Source organism: Pleurodeles waltl, chromosome 9, assembly GCF_031143425.1.
Source record: "Pleurodeles waltl isolate 20211129_DDA chromosome 9, aPleWal1.hap1.20221129, whole genome shotgun sequence".
Classification (NCBI taxonomy): Eukaryota; Metazoa; Chordata; class Amphibia; order Caudata; family Salamandridae; genus Pleurodeles; species Pleurodeles waltl.
Window position 1 is genome coordinate 688,894,135 of NC_090448.1, and position 20,493 is coordinate 688,914,627.

General features: G+C 48.5%; 1 protein-coding gene across 2 annotated transcripts in view; it reads left to right on the forward strand.

Annotated features, from left to right (window-relative positions):
* Window positions 1-2,952: 2,952 nt before the first annotated feature.
* FOSB (FosB proto-oncogene, AP-1 transcription factor subunit) overlaps window positions 2,953-20,493 on the forward strand; it is a 76,843-nt gene continuing 59,302 nt past the window's right edge. The window contains exon 1 of one of the 2 annotated variants that reach the window (XM_069207792.1): window positions 2,953-4,371. In XM_069207792.1, coding sequence (XP_069063893.1) covers window positions 4,246-4,371 — 126 coding nt within the window. In that variant the 5' untranslated portion in view covers window positions 2,953-4,245. The remainder of the gene's footprint in view (window positions 4,372-20,493) is intronic. The other variant, XM_069207793.1, reaches the window with a different exon arrangement.

Consider the following 20,493-nt stretch of genomic DNA (forward strand, 5'->3'; position numbering starts at 1 on the left):
TCACTGGACTGTGGGAGTCCCTTGGACAGAGTTGCTGTGTTCCAGGGACCACGCTCGTCATGCTGAGAGGGGACCCAGAGGACCGGTGATGCAGTCTTTTGTTGCCTGCGGTTGCAGGGGAAAGATTCTGTCGGCCCACAGGAGATTTCTTCAGAGCTCCTGGTGCAAGAAGGAGGCAGGCTACCCTCAGAGCATGCACCACCTGGAAACAGAAAGCTGGCAGGATGAAGCGATACAAGGTTGCTAGTAGTTGTCTGGCTACTTTGTTGTGGTTTTGCAGGCGTCCTGAGCAGTCAGCGGTCGATCCTTTGGCAGAAGGTGAAGAGGGAGATGCAGAGGAACTCTGGTGAGCTCTTGCATTCGTTATCTGGTGAGATCCCCAAAGCAGAGACCCTAAATAGCCAGAAAAGGAGGTTTGGCTACCTAGGAAGGAGGATTGGCTACCAAGAGAGGTAAGAGCCTATCAGAAGGAGCCTCTGACGTCACCTGCTGGAGTGGCCACTCAGAGCAGTCCAGTGTGCCACAGACCCCTCTGTTTCCAAGATGGCAGAGGTTTGGGACACACTGGAGGCGCTCTGGGCACCTCCACTGGGAGGTGCAGGTCAGGGGAGTGGTCACTCCCCTTTCCTTTGTCCAGTTTCGCGCCAGAGCAGGGCTGGGGGATCCCTAAACCGGTGTAGACTGGCTTATGCAGAGATGGGCACCATCTGTGCCCATCAAAGCATTTCCAGAGGCTGGGGGAGGCTACTCCTCCCCAGCCTTCACACCTATTTCCAAAGGGAGAGGGTGTTACACCCTCTCTCAGAGGAAATCCTTTGTTCTGCCTTCCTGGGACAGGGCTGCCTGGACCCCAGGAGGGCAGAAACCTGTCTGAGGGGTTGGCAGCAGCAGCAGCGGAGACCCCGGAAAGGCAGTTTGGCAGTACCCGGGTTCTGTGATAGAGACCCGGGGGATCATGGAATTGTCTCCCCAATGCCAGAATGGCATTGGTGTGACAATTCCATGATCTTAGACATGTTACATGGCCATGTTCGGAGTTACCATTGTGACGCTGTACATAGGTAGTGACCTATGTACAGAGCACGCGTGTAATGGTGTCCCCGCACTCAGAAAGTCCGGGGAATTTGCCCTGAACAATGTGGGGGCACCTTGGCTAGTGTCAGGGTGCCCACACACTAAGTAACTTTGCACCCAACCTTCACCAGGTGAAGGTTAGACATATGGGTGACTTATAAGTTACTTAAGTGCAGTGGTAAATGGCTGTGAAATAACGTGGATGTTATTTCACTCATGCTGCACTGGCAGGCCTGTGTAATAATTGTCAGAGCTCCCTATGGGTGGCAAAAGAAATGCTGCAGCCCATAGGGATCTCCTGGAACCCCAATACCCTGGCTACCTCAGTACCATATACTAGGGAATTATATGGGTGTACCAGTATGTCAATGTAAATTGGTGAAATTGGTCACTAGCCTGTTAGTAACAATTTGGAAAGCAGAGAGAGCATAACCACTGAGGTTCTGGTTGGCAGAGCCTCTGTGAGACATTTAGGCATCACACAAGGAACACATGTAGGCCACAAACTTATGAGGACTGTGGTCCTGGCTAGCAGGGTCCCAGTGACACATCACAAACATACTGACTACATAGGGTTTTCACTATGAGCACTGGGCCCTGGCTAGCAGGATCCAGTGAGACAGTGAAAACTCCCTGACATATACTCAGAAACAGGCCAAAAGTGGGGGTATGAAGGCGAGAAAGAGGCTACTTTCTCACAGTAACTTTGCACCTAGTCTTCAGTAAATGAAGGTTAGACATATAGGTGACTTATAAGTTACCTTGTGCAGTGAAAAATGGCTGTGAAATAGTGTGTGCCCTATTTCCCTCAGGGTGCAGTGGCAATCCTGAAGAAAGGTTTGTATGAGCTCCTTATGGGTGGCAAAAGAAATGCTGCAGCCCATAAGGATCTCCTGGAACCCCAATGCCCAGGGTACTTAGGTCCCATATACTAGGAACTTATAAGGGGGATCCAGTAAGCCAATCCTAATTGGAATATGGAGTCACTAAACTGTAGTGACCAATTTGGTAAGTAGAGAGAGCATAAGCACTGGCGTTCTGGTTAGCAGAACTTGAGTGACAAAGTCAAGCATACTGACAACACATATAGGCCACAAACTAGGAGCACTGGGATCCTGGGTCGCAGGATCCCAGTGAGAAAGGCAAACACACTGACAAACCGGTAGATATTGGGGGTAATATGCCAAGAAAGATGGTACTTTCCTAAAGGGACACCACGTAAGAAAGTGGCCAGCTGCTTCAGTCAACTTAAGTACCGCTGTACTGCGTCCCGGATCAATTACTACACGCTGTATATTTTATCTGCGTCAATACGCTCGCTTCGTTTAACAGTGAGTCCGTGTCTGTGCCATGGTCACCAATCAGTGCAGTTGTCATCTGACCGTATTATTTCTAGCCCAGTCCGTGTAATCCTCCCCTATGCAGAGCGTCGCTTCCCGCCTCCTTCTCCGGATCGCTGGTAGTAAGAGCTGCTACTATTAATAAAAGGAGACTCCCTGAGAGCCAGGCCTAAGAGGGATTCCCTCTGACGTCTTGCTAGGTTACCAAACAAACACACAGCAGAGACAGCACCATATATGGCTATCTACGTCACAGGAACTCCAACAGTGGGCGGGGTTGGGGATCCCTTCTCGGACGCGCCCCTTGTCTCCCGAAAGCCACTGGATACTCTAAATATTCCGTTTCTTCCCCAGCGAAAGCGCAGTATATGTGTAGTGAGTGCATGGCCAGCATATGTTCTCTATACACAAGTCGCGCCATACTCCCAGTTTCCTCGGGTTCCACGGGGATCAAGGAGTACGAAAAATAAAGTGTTTGACGTCACATGGACGGGGGTGTGTTCAGAGCAGTGCATATAAACCCAGGCGCGCCGACAAGATTCATTCATAAGCTTTACAGAGAAGCTACGCCGCGCAACGTGCTGACCTCAGATACAAATTACTACAAATAATAGGCACCGGGGAGTCCACCACTAGAATCCGCAGTCCGAGATTCGGCCTCCACCTCTTCCCACTCCGATGGTCTCAGCAGAGTACGCAGCTGCATTTTTTTAACTGTGCTACTGGATATAACTTACTCCTTGTGGGGAAATTTCAGTTTATCGGATCTTTACTGGGAGGCTAAGCACGTGGATCTGCAAGCCGTTTGTACGACGCTGCTGGGTATCCGATGAGTCTTGGACAGCAGAAAGAGCTGCTCACTCCTTTCTGCACTTGGCTTGAGCACATGACCTACGCGGATACACTGTAGACCATGGAATGAACTCTGCATTTCAATCGTGGGATTAGGAGTGGCACTACTCTGCTATCCACGCTACTTGCAAACTGTAGGAACCGGGGTGGAAGTTCATATTTGCGGTCACCTGACTCATGTAAAAGAAATTACTCCAAGAGACAGGAGTGAAAGTGGACTTCTTGGCTTTGCACATTACGCACATCTGACAGGAAGCTAATCAACATGCCCCAGACAAGAAACCATCAAAGCTCTAATAAGAAATGAGCGATGCTGGGTCACACGAAACACCGCTACCTTTGTCAAATCTAGAGTGACTTGCCATCTGTGATAAGATAAAAAAAAGCCCTTCTTTGAGGTAGGAGAAACGCTCCTGCCCGAGTAAATGGTCCTGTTTATCTAGGATTAAGAGGAAGGCGTGAAGACTTCACATAAAGCCGCACCTTTCAGCTACACGCCTTTCCTCTATTTATCGGTCCACTGAAGGCTAAAACAAATGCAGAGTATCTACCAAGTATAATCAAGACTCCATTTCGATCACTCGGACACCCTAAAATATCCCCTAAACATAGTGGTACTTCGGACACTAACACAAAATAAGATAAGTGATTAACTTTTTTTTTTAATTGAATGTTGACTGCCAGGGAGAAAGTGATCACTGTAAAAATTGAACCGCGTTCTTTGAAAGTAGGCAATATTCTTTCTCAGAGGCAGCTGCTGTACCCTTGGATTCTGCGGCAGCTGGTATACCTGGGATTGTGCATGGCGAGGCAAATGGCAAGGAACTGAGACAGGTACCTGGAAAAACAGATCCAAACAAGTGGGTGCCTCTCTCTGAAACCCATTCTACCACCGGCAAAGGACCCACCCCAACACTTCTCCAGAGTTGGCTTCCGGCAGGCGCCTTCGTCACCCAACCCCCCCGCGCCACCTGGGGACATGTATCAAGGATTTCCCGGAGATTACGACTCTCCTACCCGCTGCAGCTCGTCACCTTCAGCCGAATCTCAGTACCTGTCCTCGGTGGACTCTTTCAGCAGCCCCATCGCCACCGCTGCCTCACAGGTAAGACAAAAGAAAACTTGGTAGGGAAGCATTTGGTACACCTTGGTTCCAGTTGGGAAGGTTTACTAGTGCGAACGTACAGAAGCCTTATTTAGATTAAACTGTGTAGTGAGAATAAATAGCGCGCATCATAGTTCATACATGCCATGCTACGATCAAGCTAATGCTGGAGGCATTTGTGGCCCTACAAAGTCTGTTATAAACATGTCCAAAATAAACCACGGGTAAGTAATTCCAACAGAAAAGGAAAGTTAATTTCTCATCATTTCGGACTGTATATTAGCAGCTTTTCTGCACAGAGGTTAGAATATAATACGCTATAAAGTTACTCCCTCACTTGTACTGTTCCGTTTAGCCGACAATTCCAGAGGGGTAGGTTGTTCATCATTTTACGTAGCGCACGGGGGGTGGGGGGGGGGGCGGAGCGGAGAGTAAGGTTCTGTTTGGTTACGTGGGTCCCCTGCAACACCTCTTTGCTCAAACCTACCGGCGTTATTCATGTTTTGCCGCTCGGGAGACTGTGCGGAATGTGGGGGCTATGCGTAACGGCTGACGTGCTGGAAGTCTCCAAGTGACGCTGGCACGCACAGTGCGCGCTGCCTCCCACCTTTCCGCTGCGCCGTGACGTAGCGCGTTTATTTTGGGCTGTGGTTCTAGTTGCTATAGAGACAGAGCGGATCTAGGAGAGAGGCTGGCCTATGATAACATTACAGTCAAAAGATGGGGTATAATGTGAGTTTACGGGAATCAGTATTTCGCAGATACTCAACAAGCGAAGCTTCTTTAACTCCGTTATCTGCTTTGCAAAGTTTAAACCAGGGCGCTAATTTGAAAATAAACTGTCCACCTGCCCCTGATTCATGTTCGAAATTGAAAGTACTTAATCGCTATCAGTGTCACAATGTATCCGATATACTGAAAATGCAGGTACTATCGCAGACCCCGGAAGTAATGCACATACCAGCCTTGCACACACTTTCTGTTGCGTAGTGCTTATGTTCATGCACGCAGCGCCCATGGGGCTTAAAAGGACTTTAGTTATTCCCGCCGGGAACGTGTTATACCACCCACCCAGATTTTGGAGGTGAGGGGGCACAAGGGTAGTGTGGGGTGAGGGGATCAAATGACACTGAAGTTCAGAAAGAGACAGCGATGCAGTCCCTGTTCAAACTTAATTCTTTTTTCGGAGCATTAAAAGCATGTGGACTGAAAAACCAATGAAGTTTAAACAGGTTGCTGCCTTAAGTTCAGCTTGTCTCTTTTCCGTAACCCAAGCTTACCACGCCCATTGCGCTAAAAGGACTTCAGATAATTGTTTTTTTTGTTTTAGGTCGAGCGTGCAAGCGCTCTGGCCTGTTGTAATCTATCTGTGGGCTTTTAACCACGCCCACTGCACACCCATCAGTATCACTCGTTCATGAGCTTGCCTTTAAAAAATCCTTTATTATTGGTAAATGCTTTAGGTTTGCCCCTCCTTTGGGCAGTTTTGTTACCTACTTGGCCATCAACCCTGTTACATGGATAATTGCACATACGTTTGACTGTGTGCAAACTTTTTTCCTTTTGTGTCTCTCCTTCACGCTCATGCTCATGGCAGCCGTGGCGCTTTGAATCGGCTTGCTTGTGTCAACTGTTTTTAATTTTAATTTTCAATTTATGTGGCAAGAAAATTTCAGATAGGATTTTACAATACTAGTTCTATCTCGAGCAAATGCAAGACCCATTGCATTGCAAATGCTTGTTCCTCTTGCAGACTTCAAATCACCTGCCTCCTGTGTTGTAGACCTTGCTGCTGCAGCCCTCATGACACAGAGGATATGTGTCCTGGACACGAGACCTTCGCATGTCATTCAAAGGCCTTATAAAAATGGAGAAGGCTTTGTTTATAAATTGCTTTCTGAACCCTCTGCGTCTTGGCTTTCTTCAGCCCACTGGCAAGGTGTAAATGAAAGGCTTGGTGGGGACAGATAAACAGGGATGAATGGCTCCATTAGCATATCTATCACCATTGACAAATACACTACAGTAGTACCTTGCCATACTCCAGTACTACAGAGGAGAGGTTATGCAAGTTTCCTATAATATATAAATGAGCAACATAGTTACATCGTATTATTAAATTGGCACTTCAATAGCGCTTTCCTTACCATTGTGAGTCCCAAGGAACTGTTACATAAATATTTATGACAGAATATAAATGTTAATGACTTCTTTTTTTAGTTTCTTAGGGTCTGGGGCAGAATTAGCAATATTTTATGCAGTGCGGCAAGGCACCTTGCTGCGCTGCGTGAAAGGGCAGGAATGCGCTGTATTTATCATTATACGGCGCATTCCTTTCCTTTGCTAGCGCTGGTGCACTTTTGGCTGCCTAGTGCAGGCAACCTTGCAACAGATTATGTTGCAAGGTTGCCTGCAGTGTGGACAGGATTGTTTTTGTGCAGCAAAGGACACCTTCCTGCACATAAACAATCCTAAGAGGCATTTTCCTGCAGAATGCAACACACTTAGAAAAAAAACTGAGAAAAAAAGATATTTATCCTCATCACACCTCACCTGGGGAGGCGTAGCATTTTTATGCATTCCAAGATCTACCACTAATGGTAGCCCTGGGAATTTGCCAAAATCCATGGGTGGCTACACCAATATACAATCCATGGGTGGATACACCCAATTTACTAGACATGGGTGGACACACCCAATTTACTAGACAGGGGACAGGCAGGATCCAGTCACCTATTGCCTCATTGCCCTCCTTGATAGTGACTGTGGCACTGTCTTATGATACACACCTGCATCCGCTGTCTGAGCAGCCGTACCTAAAGTGTGGGATTGGGAAAGCCTGCTTGTCACAAATCATGGCTGTAAGGCTGATGGTCCATGAGATTATAGAGATTAACCCAAAATGGCACTCCCTATCCATGATTACTAATTGAAGGCTATGTGGATACAAAATTAAATCATTTAACCACTTACTCTGCTGCTGCCCTTCGTTGAGGAATGCATGCCACACTTTTTTAAAACCATTTTTGTAAGACATGGTGTAAGAACCTGCGATGAGGCCCGGAATTTGGTCTTAAGTTTGAAAGAACCATCTGACCTGGCCAAATTTAGAAAGTTCTCCTATCAATTACGAAAGCTGTTGAACAATAGTATCAAGATTGGTTAGATTCTGGGCAGACTTCCCTCTATCGTTCTTTGGGTGGTCTCTTTAGACAAGTTAAGTGACTGTTGGGTAGTGGTTGTAGGAAAGTACCATCTTGCCTGGCATGTTACCCCCATTTTTCACTGTATATATGTTGTTTTAGTTGTATGTGTCACTGGGACCCTGCCAGCCAGGGCCCCAGTGCTCATAAGTGTGCCTGAATGTGTTACCTGTGTAGTGACTAACTGTCTCACTGAGGCTCTGCTAACCAGAACCTCAGTGGTTATGCTCTCTCATTTCTTTCCAAATTGTCACTAACAGGCTAGTGACCAATTTTACCAATTTACATTGGCTTACTGGAACACCCTTATAATTCCCTAGTATATGGTACTGAGGTACCCAGGGTATTGGGGTTCCAGGAGATCCCTATGGGCTGCAGCATTTCTTTTGCCACCCATAGGGAGCTCTGACAATTCTTACACAGGCCTGCCACTGCAGCCTGAGTGAAATAACGTCCACGTTATTTCACAGCCATTTTACACTGCACTTAAGTAACTTATAAGTCACCTATATGTCTAACCTTTACCTGGTGAAGGTTAGGTGCAAAGTTACTTAGTGTGAGGGCACCCTGGCACTAGCCAAGGTGCCCCCACATTGTTCAGGGCCAATTCCCCGGACTTTGTGAGTGCGGGGACACCATTACACGCGCGCACTACATATAGGTCACTACCTATATGTAGCTTCACAATGGTAACTCCGAATATGGCCATGTAACATGTCTATGATCATGGAATTGCCCCCTCTATGCCACCCTGGCATAGTTGGCACAATCCCATGATCCCAGTGGTCTGTAGCACAGACCCTGGTACTGCCAAACTGCATTTTCAGGGGTTTCACTGCAGCTGCTGCTGCTGCCAACCCCTCAGACAGGTTTCTGCCCTCCTGGGGTCAAGCCAGGCTTGTCCCAGGATGGCAGAACAAAGGACTTCCTCTGAGAGAGGGTGTTACAGCCTCTCCCTTTGGAAAATGGTGTGAAGGCAGGGGAGGAGTAGCCTCCCCCAGCCTCTGGAAATGCTTTCATGGGCACATTTGGTGCCCATTTCTGCATAAGCCAGTCTACACCGGTTCAGGGACCCCTTAGCCCTGCTCTGGCGCGAAACTGGACAAAGGAAAGGGGAGTGACCACTCCCCTGACCTGTACCTCCCCTGGGAGGTGCCAAGAGCTCCTCCAGTGTGCTCCAGACCTCTGCCATCTTGGAAACAGAGGTGCTGCTGGCACACTGGACTGCTCTGAGTGGCCAGTGCCACCAGGTGACGTCACAGACTCCTTGTGATAGGCTCCTTCAGGTGTTGCTAGCCTATCCTTTCTCCTAGGTAGCCAAACCCTCTTTTCTGGCTATTTAGGGTCTCTGTCTCTGGGGAAACTTTAGATAACGAATGCAAGAGCTCATCCGAGTTCCTCTGCATCTCTCTCTTCACCTTCTGCCAAGGAATCGACTGCTGACCGCGCTGGAAGCCTGCAAAACTGCAACATAGTAGCAAAGACGACTACTGCAACTCTGTAACGCTGATCCTGCCGCCTTCTCGACTGTTTTCCTGGTGGTGCATGCTGTGGGGGTAGTCTGTCTCCTCTCTGCACTAGAAGTTTCGAAGAAATCTCCCGTGGGTCGACGGAATTGTCCCCCTGCAACCGCAGGCAACAAAGAACTGCATCACCGGTCCCCTGGGTCTACTCTCAGCACGACGAGCGAGGTCCCTTGAATACAGCAACTCTGTCCAAGTGACTCCCACAGTCCAGTGACTCTTCAGTCCAAGTTTGGTGGAGGTAAGTCCTTGCCTCCCCACGCCAGACTGCATTGCTGGGAACCGTGACTTTTGCAGCTACTCCAACCTCCGTGCACTTCTGGCGGAAATCCTTTGTGCACAGTCCAGCCTGGGTCCACTGCACTCTAACCTGCATTGCACTACCTCCTAAGTTGTTCTCCGGCGACGTGGGACTCCTTTGTGCGACTTCGGGTGAGCACCGTTTCACGCATCCTCGTAGTGCCTGTTTCTGGCACTTCTCCGGGTGCTACCTGCTGCTGAGAGGGCTCCTTGTCTTGCTCGACGTCCCCTCTGACTCCTGACGCAATTTGCGACATCCTGGTCCCTCCTGGGCCAGAGCAGCATCCAAAAACCCTTACCGCACGATTTGCAGCTAGCAAGACTTGTTGGCGGTCTTTCGGCGGGAAAACACTTCTGCACGACTCTCCACGGCGTGAGGGATCCGTCCTCCAAAGGGAAAGTCTCTAGCCCTTGTCGTTCCTGCAGAAACCTAAGCTTCTACAGTCCAGTAGCAGCTTCTTTGCACCCACAGCTGGCATTTCCTGGGCATCTGCCCATCTCCGACTTGCTTGTGACTTTTGGACTTGGTCCCCTTGTTCCACAGGTACCCTCGACTGGAAATCCATCGTTGTTGCATTGCTGGTTTGTGTCTTTCCTGCAGAATTCCCCTATCACGACTTCTATGTCCTTTGGGGAACTTTAGTGCACTTTGCACTCACTTTTCAGGGTCTTGGGGTGGGCTATTTTTCTAACCCTTACTATTTTCTAATAGTCCCAGCGACCCTCTACAAGGTCACATAGGTTTGGGGTCCATTCGTGGTTCGCATTCCACTTTTGGAGTATATGGTTTGTGTTGCCCCTATCCCTATGTGTCTCCATAGCATCCTATTGTAACTATACATTGTTTGCACTGTTTTCTAATACTATTACTGCATATTTTGGTATTGTGTATATATATCTTGTGTATATTTGCTATCCCCATACTGAGGGTACACTCTGAGATACTTTGGCATATTGTCATAAAAATAAAGTACCTTTATTTTTAGTATATCTGTGTATTGTGTTTTCTTATGATATTGTGCATATGACACTAAGTGGTACTGTAGGAGCTTCACTCGTCTCCTAGTTCAGCCTAAGCTGCTCTGCTAAGCTACCATTATCTATCAGCCTATGCTGCTAGACACCCTATACACTAATGAGGGATAACTGGGCCTGGTGCAAGGTGCAAGTACCCCTTGGTACTCACTACAAGCCAGTCCAGCCTCCTACAGTGGCCATAATAAAATGTCATTTTAACAGATTAGATTTTGCCCACTTGATCTGCTCTGCTCACACCTGCTCTCTTATACTATAAAATAACCACAAGCTGACGATCTGCACCGTTATTCTTCTTTAGCTTTTCATTTTTCTAGTTTTAAAATAATTTTTGTTTAGCTTTTCATCTTTTTAGTTTTAAAACCACAATCTGTTTAATTGCACTGGTTTTATGGGTTGTTTTTAGTTAATTAGATATTTATGACTCATTGCAAAATGTCTCTTATTGGCGATTATTTCCCTTTGGAAAGATTTTGATTAATCATACAATAACAATTTTCACATCACATCTTTTCACTGTGAATATGTGGGACAATTAAAACATTTATTACAGGCCACACATAGTGTAAGATAGACTGTCAGAAAATGTGCAGAAAGACTCAAGAGGAAATTTACTAAGTTTTTTTTTCACCAGGTTTGCCTCAGAAAAAAAGTGGATCAAACCTGGGTAAAAGTGTTGTGCTAGAATTTACTTTGCACCACACATCTGATTTGCGTTGGAAAGCTACCGAACGTTGAGAAAAGTAGAGCTAAGTGCTACTTTGCGGCAGGAGTACTGTAGGAAAGTACCATCTTGCCTGGCATGTTACCCCCATATTTCACTGTATATATCTTGTTTTAGTGTATGTGTCACTGGGACCCTGCCAGCCAGGGCCTCAGTGCTCATAAGTGTGCCCTGTATGTGTTCCTTTCCTACAATGACTAACTGTCTCACTGAGGCTCTGCTAACCAGAACCTCAGTGGTTATGCTCTCTCTGCTTTCCAAATTGTCACTAACAGGCTAGTGACCAATTTCACCAAATTCACATTGGCATACTGGAACACCCTTATAATTCCCTAGTGTATGGTACTGAGGTACACAGGGTATTGGGGTTCCAGGAGATCCCTATGGGCTGCAGCATTTCTTTTGCCACCCATAGGGAGCTCTGACAATTCTTACACAGGCCTGCCACTGCAGCCCGAGTGAAATACCGTCCACGTTATTTCACAGCCATTTACCACTGCCCTTAAGCAACTTATAAGTCACCTACATGTCTAACCTTCACCTGGTGAAGGTTGGGTGCTAAGTTACTTAGTGTGTGGGCACCCTGGCACTAGCCAAGGTGCCCCCACATCGTTCAGGGCAAATTCCCCAGACTTTGTGAGTGCGGGGACACCATTTCACTCGTGCACTATACATAGGTCGCTACCTATGTATAGCGTCACAATGGTAACTCCGAACATGGCCATGTAACATGTCTAAGATCATGGAATTGTCACCCCACTGCCATTCTGGCATTGGGGAGACAATTCCATGATCCCCCGAGTCTCTAGCACAGACCCAGGTAGTGCCAAACTGCCTTTCCTGGGGTTTCACTGCAGCTGCTGCCAACCCCGCAGACAGGTTTCTGCCCTCCTGGGGTTCAGCCAGGCCTGGCCCAGGAAGGCAGAACAAAGGACTTCCTCAGAGAGGGTGTTACTGTGAGAAGGTGACTCTTTCTAGCCTTGTTACCCCCACTTTTGGCCTGTTTGTGAGTGTATGTCAGGGTGTTTTCACTGTCTCACTGGGATCCTGCTAGCCAGGGCCCAGTGCTCATAGTGAAAACCCTATGTTTTCAGTATGTTTGTTATGTGTCACTGGGACCCTGCTAGTCAGGACCCCAGTGCTCATAAGTTTGTGACCTATAGGTATGTGTTCCCTGTGTGATGCCTAACTGTCTCACTGAGGCTCTGCTAACCAGAACCTCAGTGGTTATGCTCTCTCTTTACAAATTGTCACCTACAGGCTAGTGACCAATTTCACCAATTCAGATTGGCATACTGGAACACCCTTATAATTCCCTAGTATATGGTACTAAGGTACCCAGGGTATTGGGGTTCCAGGAGATCCCTAGGGGCTGCAGCATTTCTTTTGCCACCCATAGGGAGCTCTGACAATTCTTACACAGGCCTGCCCTTGCAGCCTGAGTGAAATAACGTCCACGTTATTTCACAGCCATTTACCACTGCACTTAAGTAACTTATAAGTCACCTATATGTCTAACCTTTACCTGGTAAAGGTTGGGTGCTAAGTTACTTAGTGTGTGGGCACCCTGGCACTAGCCAAGGTGCCCCCACATTGTTCAGGGCAAATTCCCCGGACTTTGTGAGTGTGGGGACACCATTACACGTGTGCACTATACATAGGTCGCTACCTATGTATATCGTCACAATGGTAACTCCGAACATGGCCATGTAACATGTCTAAGATCAAGGAATTGTCACCCCAATGCCATTCTGGCATTGGGGAGACAATTCCATGATCCCCTGAGTCTCTAGCTCAGACCCGGGTACTGCCAAACTGCCTTTCCCGGGGTTTCACTGCAGCTGCTGCTGCTGCCAACCCCTCAGACAGGTTTCTGCCCTCCTGGGGTCCAGCCAGGCTTGGCCCAGGAAGGCAGAACAAAGGACTTCCTCAGAGAGAGGGTGTTACACCCTCTCCCTTTGGAAAAAGGTGTTAGGGCTTGGGAGGAGTAGCCTCCCCCAGCCTCTGGAAATGCTTTCAAGGGCACAGATGGTGCCCATTTCTGCATAAGCCAGTCTACACCGGTTCAGGGATCCCTCAGCCCTGGCGCGAGAACCTGGACAAAGGAAAGGGGAGTGACCACTCCCCTGACCTGCACCTCCCCTGGGAGGCGCCCAGACCTCCTCCAGTGTGCTCCAGACCTCTGCCATCTTGGAAACAGAGGTGCTGCTGGCACACTGGACTGCTCTGAGTGGCCAGTGCCAGCAGGTGACGTCAGAGACTCCTTCTGATAGGCTCCTTCAGGTGTTGCTAGCCTATCCTCTCTCCTAGGTAGCCAAACCTCCTTTTCTGGCTATTTAGGGTCTCTGCTTTTGGGAATTCCTTAGATAACAAATGCAAGAGCTCATCAGAGTTCCTCTGCATCTCTCTCTTCATCTTCTGCCAAGGAATCGACTGCTGACCGCGCTGGAAGCCTGCAAAACTGCAAAAAAGTAGCAAAGACGACTACTGCGACCTTGTAACGCTGATCCTGCCGCCTTCTCGACTGTTTTCCTGGTGGTGCATGCTGTGGGGGTAGTCTGCCTCCTCTCTGCACTAGAAGCTCCGAAGAAATCTCCTGTGGGTCAACAGAATCTTCCACCTGCAACCGCAGGCACCAAAGAACTGCATCACCGGTCCTCTGGGTCTCCTCTCAGCATGACGAGCGAGGTCCCTTGAACTCAGCAACTCTGTCCAAGTGACTCCCACAGTCCAGTGACTCTTCAGTCCAAGTATGGTGGAGGTAAGTCCTTGCCTCCCCACGCTAGACTGCATTGCTGGGAACCGCGTGTTTTGCAGCTGCTCCGGCTCCTGTGCACTCTTCCAGGATTTCCTTTGTGCACAGCCAAGCCTGGGTCCCCGGCACTCTAACCTGCAGTGCACAACCTCCTGAGTTGTCCTAGTTCAGCCTAAGCTGCTCTGCTAAGCTACCTTTTCTATCAGCCTAAGCTGCTAGACACCCCTCTATACTAATAAGGGATACCTGGGCCTGGTGCAAGGTGTAAGTACCTCTTGGTACCCACTACAAGCCAGTCCAGCCTCCTACAGTTACACCCTCTCCCTTTGGAAAAAGGTGTCAGGGCTGGGGAGAAGTAGCCTCCCCCAGCCTCTGGAAATGCTTTGATGGGCACAGATGGTGTCCATCTCTGCATAAGCCAGTCTGCACAGGTTCAGGGAACCCCCAGCCCTGCTCTGGCGCGAAACTGGACAAAGGAAAGGGGAGTGACCACTCCCCTGACCTGCACCTCCCAGGGGAGGTGCCCAGAGCTCCTCCAGCGTGTCCCAGACCTCTGCCATCTTGGATTCAGAGGTGTGCTGGCACACTGGACTGCTCTGAGTGGCCAGTGCCAGCAGGTGACGTCAGAGTCTCCTTCTGATAGGCTCTTACCTGTGTTACTAGCCTATCCTCCTTCCTAGGTAGCCAAACCTCCTTTTCTGGCTATTTAGGGTCTCTGCTTTGGGGAATTTCTCAGATATCGAATTCAAGAGCTCACCAGAGTTCCTCTGCATCTCTCTGTTCACCTTCTGCCAAAGGATCGACCGCTGACTGCTCAGGACGCCTGCAATACCGCAACAAAGTAGCAAAGACGACTACTGCAACCTTGTATCGCTTCATCCTGCCGGCTTTCTAGCCTGTTTCCTGGTGGTGCATGCTCTGGGGGTAGTCTGCCTCCTTCTTGCACCAGGAGCTCTGAAGAAATCCCCCGTGGGTCGACGGAATCTTCCCCCTGCAACCGCAGGCAACAAAAGACTGCATCACCGGTCCTCTGGGTCCCCTCTCAGCACGACGAGCGTGGTCCCTGAAACTCAGCAACTCTGTCCAAGTGACTCCCACAGTCCATTGACTCTTCAGTCCAAGTTTGGTGGAGGTAAGTCCTTGCCTCCCCACGCTAGACTGCATTGCTGGGTACCACGTGATTTGCAGCTGCTCCGGCTCCTGTGCACTCTTCCAGGATTTCCTTCGTGCACAGCCAAGCCTGGGTCCCCGACACTCTAACCTGCAGTGCACAACCTTCTGAGTTGTCCTCCGGCGTCGTGGGACTCCCTTTTGTGACTTCGGGTGGACTCCGGTTCACTCCTCTTCTAAGTGCCTGTTCCGGTACTTCTGCAGGTGCTGCCTGCTTCTGTGAGGGCTCCCTGACTTGCTGGGCGCCCCCTCTGTCTCTTCATCCAAGTGGCAACATCCTGGTCCCTCCTGGGCCACAGCAGCATCCAAAAACCCTAACCATGACCCTTGCAGCAAGAAAGGCTTGTTTGTGGTCTTTCTGCATGGGAACACCTCTGCAAGCTTCTTCACGACGTGGGACATCTATCCTCCAAAGGGGAAGTTCCTAGTCCTCTTCGTTCTTGCAAAACACCAAGCTTCTTCCATCCAGTGGCAGCCCCTTTGCACCCTCAGCTGGCATTTCCTGGGCATCTGCCCACTCTCGACACTGTCGCGACTCTTGGACTTGGTCCCCTTGTTTCACAGGTACTCCAGTCCGGAAATCCACTGTTGTTGCTTTGTTGGTGTTGGTTTTTCTTGCAGAATCCCCCTATCACGACTTCTGTGTTCTCTGGGGGTTGAAGGTGCACTTTACACCTACCTTACAGGGTCTTGGGGTGGGCTATTTTTCTAACCCTCACTGTTTTCTTACAGTCCCAGCGACCTTCTACAAGCTCACATAGGTTTGGGGTCCATTCGTGGTTCGCATTCCACTTTTGGAGTATATGGTTTGTGTTGCCCCTATACCTATGTGCTCCTATTGCAATCTACTGTAACTTTACATTGTTTGCATTACTTCCTTTTGCTATTACTGCATATTTTTGGTATTGTGTACATATATCTTGTGTATATTTGGCATCCTCATACTGAGGGTACTCACTGAGATACTTTTGGCATATTGTCATAAAAATAAAGTACCTTTTATTTTTAGTATATCTGTGTATTGTGTTTTCATATGATATTGTGCATATGACACCAGTGGTATAGTAGGAGCTTTGCATGTCTCCTAGTTCAGCCTAAGCTGCTCTGCTATAGCTACCTTCTATCAGCCTAAGCTGCTAGAAACACCTCTTCTACACTAATAAGGGATAACTGGACCTGGTACAGAGTGTAAGTACCCCTTGGTACCCACTACAAGCCAGGCCAGCCTCCTAGATTGGTTGTGCAGCGGTGGGATAAGTACTTGCAACTACTTACCACTTTCTCATTGTGTACTTTTCATAAGAGAATAATATACAGAACATGTTCAGTGTATGTACACCTAACCAAAAAGTTTTGCTTTTCTTCTCTTACACTATCTGCTAAGTGCTGAAAAGTACTCCTAAACTTTCTAAAAGTTTGAAAAAGTTTTTTTTCCTATTCTTTAAAAAGTCCTGAAACTTTTTCTATCTTTTATCTGTCTCTAAACCTTTTTCTATCATGTCTGGTGTAGGAACTCCTCTTAATTTGGTCAGTACAGCTTATGACCACTGTAGGAAAGTACCATCTTGCCTGGCATGTTACCCCCATTTTTCACTGTATATATGTTGTTTTAGTTGTATGTGTCACTGGGACCCTGGTAACCCAGGGCCCCAGTGCTCATAAGTGTGCCTGAATGTGTTACCTGTGTAGTGACTAACTGTCTCACTGAGGCTCTGCTAATCAGAACCTCAGTGGTTATTCTCTCTCATTTCTTTCCAAATTGTCACTAACAGTCTAGTGACCATTTTTACCAATTTACATTGGCTTACTGGAACACCCTTATAATTCCCTAGTATATGGTACTGAGGTACCCAGGGTATTGGGGTTCCAGGAGATCCCTATGGGCTGCAGCATTTCTTTTGCCACCCATAGGGAGCTCTGACAATTCTTACACAGGCCTGCCACTGCAGCCTGAGTGAAATAACGTCCACGTTATTTCACAGCCATTTTACACTGCACTTAAGTAACTTATAAGTCACCTATATGTCTAACCTTTACCTGGTAAAGGTTAGGTGCAAAGTTAATTACTGTGAGGGCACCCTGGCACTAGCCAAGGTGCCCTCACATTGTTCAGAGCCAATTCCCTGAACTTTGTGAGTGCGGGGACACCATTACACGCGTGCACTACATATAGGTCACTACCTATATGTAGCTTCACAATGGTAACTCCGAATATGGCCATGTAACATGTCTATGATCATGGAATTGCCCCCTCTATGCCATCCTGGCATAGTTGGCACAATCCCATGATCCCAGTGGTCTGTAGCACAGACCCTGGTACTGCCAAACTGCCCTTCCTGGGGTTTCACTGCAGCTGCTGCTGCTGCCAACCCCTCAGACAGGCATCTGCCCTCCTGGGGTCCAGCCAGGCCTGGCCCAGGATGGCAGAACAAAGAACTTCCTCTGAGAGAGGGTGTTACACCCTCTCCCTTTGGAAAATGGTGTGAAGGCAGGGGAGGAGTAGCCTCCCCCAGCCTCTGGAAATGCTTTGTTGGGCACAGATGTGCCCAATTCTGCATAAGCCAGTCTACACCGGTTCAGGGGACCCCTTAGCCCTGCTCTGGCGCGAAACTGGACAAAGGAAAGGGGAGTGACCACTCCCCTGACCTGCACCTCCCCTGGGAGGTGTCCAGAGCTCCTCCAGTGTGCTCCAGACCTCTTCCATCTTGGAAACAGAGGTGCTGCTGGCACACTGGACTGCTCTGAGTGGCCAGTGCCACCAGGTGACGTCACAGACTCCTTGTGATAGGCTCCTTCAGGTATTGCTAGCCTATCCTCTCTCCTAAGTAGCCAAACTCTCTTTTCTGGCTATTTAGGGTCTCTGTCTCTGGGGAAACTTTAGATCACGAATGCAAGAGCTCATCCGAGTTCCTCTGCATCTCTCTCTTCACCTTCTGCCAAGGAATCGACTGCTGACCGCGCTGGAAGCCTGCAAACCTGCAACATAGTAGCAAAGACGACTACTGCAACTCTGTAACGCTGATCCTGCCATCTTCTCGACTGTTTTCCTGCTTGTGCATGCTGTGGCGGTAGTCTGCCTCCTCTCTGGACCAGAAGCTCCGAAGAAATCTCCCGTGGGTCGACGGAATCTTCCCCCTGCAACCGCAGGCACCAAAAAGCTGCATTACCGGTCCCTTGGGTCTCCTCTCAGCACGACGAGCGAGGTCCCTCGAATCCAGCGACTCTGTCCAAGTGACCCCCACAGACCAGTGACTCTTCGGTCCAAGTTTGGTGGAGGTAAGTCCTTGCCTCACCTCGCTGGGCTGCATTGCTGGGAACCGTGACTTTTGCAGCTACTCCGGCCCCTGTGCACTTCCGGCGGAAATCCTTTGTGCACAGCCAAGCCTGGGTCAACGGCACTCTAACCTGCATTGCACGACTTTCTAAGTTGGTCTCCGGCGACGTGGGACTCCTTTGTGCGACTTCGGGTGAGCACCGTTTCACGCATCCTCGTAGTGCCTGTTTCTGGCACTTCTCCGGGTGCTACCTGCTGCTGAGAGGGCTCCTTGTCTTGCTCGACGTCCCCTCTCTCTCCTGGTCCAATTTGCGACCTCCTGGTCCCTCCAGGGCCACAGCAGCGTCAAAAAACGCTAACCGCACGATTTGCAGCTAGCAAGGCTTGTTAGCGTTCTTTCGGCGGGAAAACACTTCTGCACGACTCTCCACGGCGAGAGGGATCCGTCCACCAAAGGGGAAGTCTCTAGCCCTTTTCGTTCCTGCAGAAACCTCAGCTTCTTCTGTCCAGTAGATGCTTCTTTGCACCCGCAGCTGGCATTTCCTGGGCATTTGCCCATCTCCGACTTGCTTGTGACTTTTGGACTTGGTCCCCTTGTTCCACAGGTACCCTAGATTGGAAATCCACAGTTGTTGCATTGCTGGTTTGTGTCTTTCCTGCATTATTCCTCTAACACGACTTCTTTGTCCTTAGGGGAACTTTAGTGCACTTTGCACTCACTTTTCAGGGTCTTGGGGAGGGTTATTTTTCTAACTCTCACTATTTTCTAATAGTCCCAGCGACCCTCTACAAGGTCACATAGGTTTGGGGTCCATTCGTGGTTCGCATTCCACTTTTGGAGTATATGGTTTGTGTTGCCCCTATCCCTATGTTTCCCCATTGCATCCTATTGTAACTATACATTGTTTGCACTGTTTTCTAAGACTATACTGCATATTTTTGCTATTGTGTATATATATCTTGTGTATATTTCCTATCCTCTCACTGAGGGTACACTCTAAGATACTTTGGCATATTGTCATAAAAATAAAGTACCTTTTATTTTTAGTATAACTGTGTATTGTGTTTTCTTATGATATTGTGCATATGACACTAAGTGGTACTGTAGTAGCTTCACACGTCTCCTAGTTCAGCCTAAGCTGCTCTGCTAAGCTACCATTATCTATCAGCCTAAGCTGCTAGACAACCTATACACTAATAAGGGATAACTGGGCCTGGTGCAAGGTGCAAGTACCCCTTGGTACTCACTACAAGCCAGTCCAGCCTCCTACATTGGTTGTGCAGCGGTGGGATAAGTGCTTTGAGACTACTTACCACTCTTGTCATTGTACTTTTCAGTTATACTAAAAATAAAGGTACTTTATTTTTATGACAATATGCCAAAGTATCTTAGAGTGTACCCTCAGTGAGAGGATAGGAAATATACACAAGATATATATACACAATAGCAAAAATATGCAGTATAGTCTTAGAAAACAGGGCAAACAATGTACTGTATAGTTACAATAGGATGCAATGGGGAAACATAGGGATAGGGGCAACACAAACCATATACTCCAAAAGTGGAATGCGAACCACGAATGGACCCCAAACCTATGTGACCTTGTAGAGGGTCGCTGGGACTATTAGAAAATAGTGAGAGTTAGAAAAATAACCCTCCCCAAGACCCTGAAAAGTGAGTGCAAAGTGCACTAAAGTTCCCCTAAGGACAAAGAAGTCGTGTTAGAGGAATAATGCAGGAAAGACACAAACCAGCAATGCATCAACTGTGGATTTCCAATCTAGGGTACCTGTGGAACAAGGGGACCAAGTCCAAAAGTCACAAGCAAGTCGGAGATGGGCAAATGCCCAGGAAATGCCAGCTGCGGGTGCAAAGAAGCTTCTACTGGACAGAAGAAGCTGAGGTTTCTGCAGGAACGAAAAGGGCTAGAGACTTCCTTTGGTGGACGGATCCCTCTCGCCGTGGAGAGTCGTGCAGAAGTGTTTTCCCGCCGAAAGAACGCTAACAAGCCTTGCTAGCTGCAAATCGTGCGGTCAGCGTTTTTGGACGCTGCTGTGGCCCTGGAGGGACCAGGAGGTCGCAAATTGGACCAGGAGAGAGAGGGGACGTCGAGCAAGACAAGGAGCCCTCTCAGCAG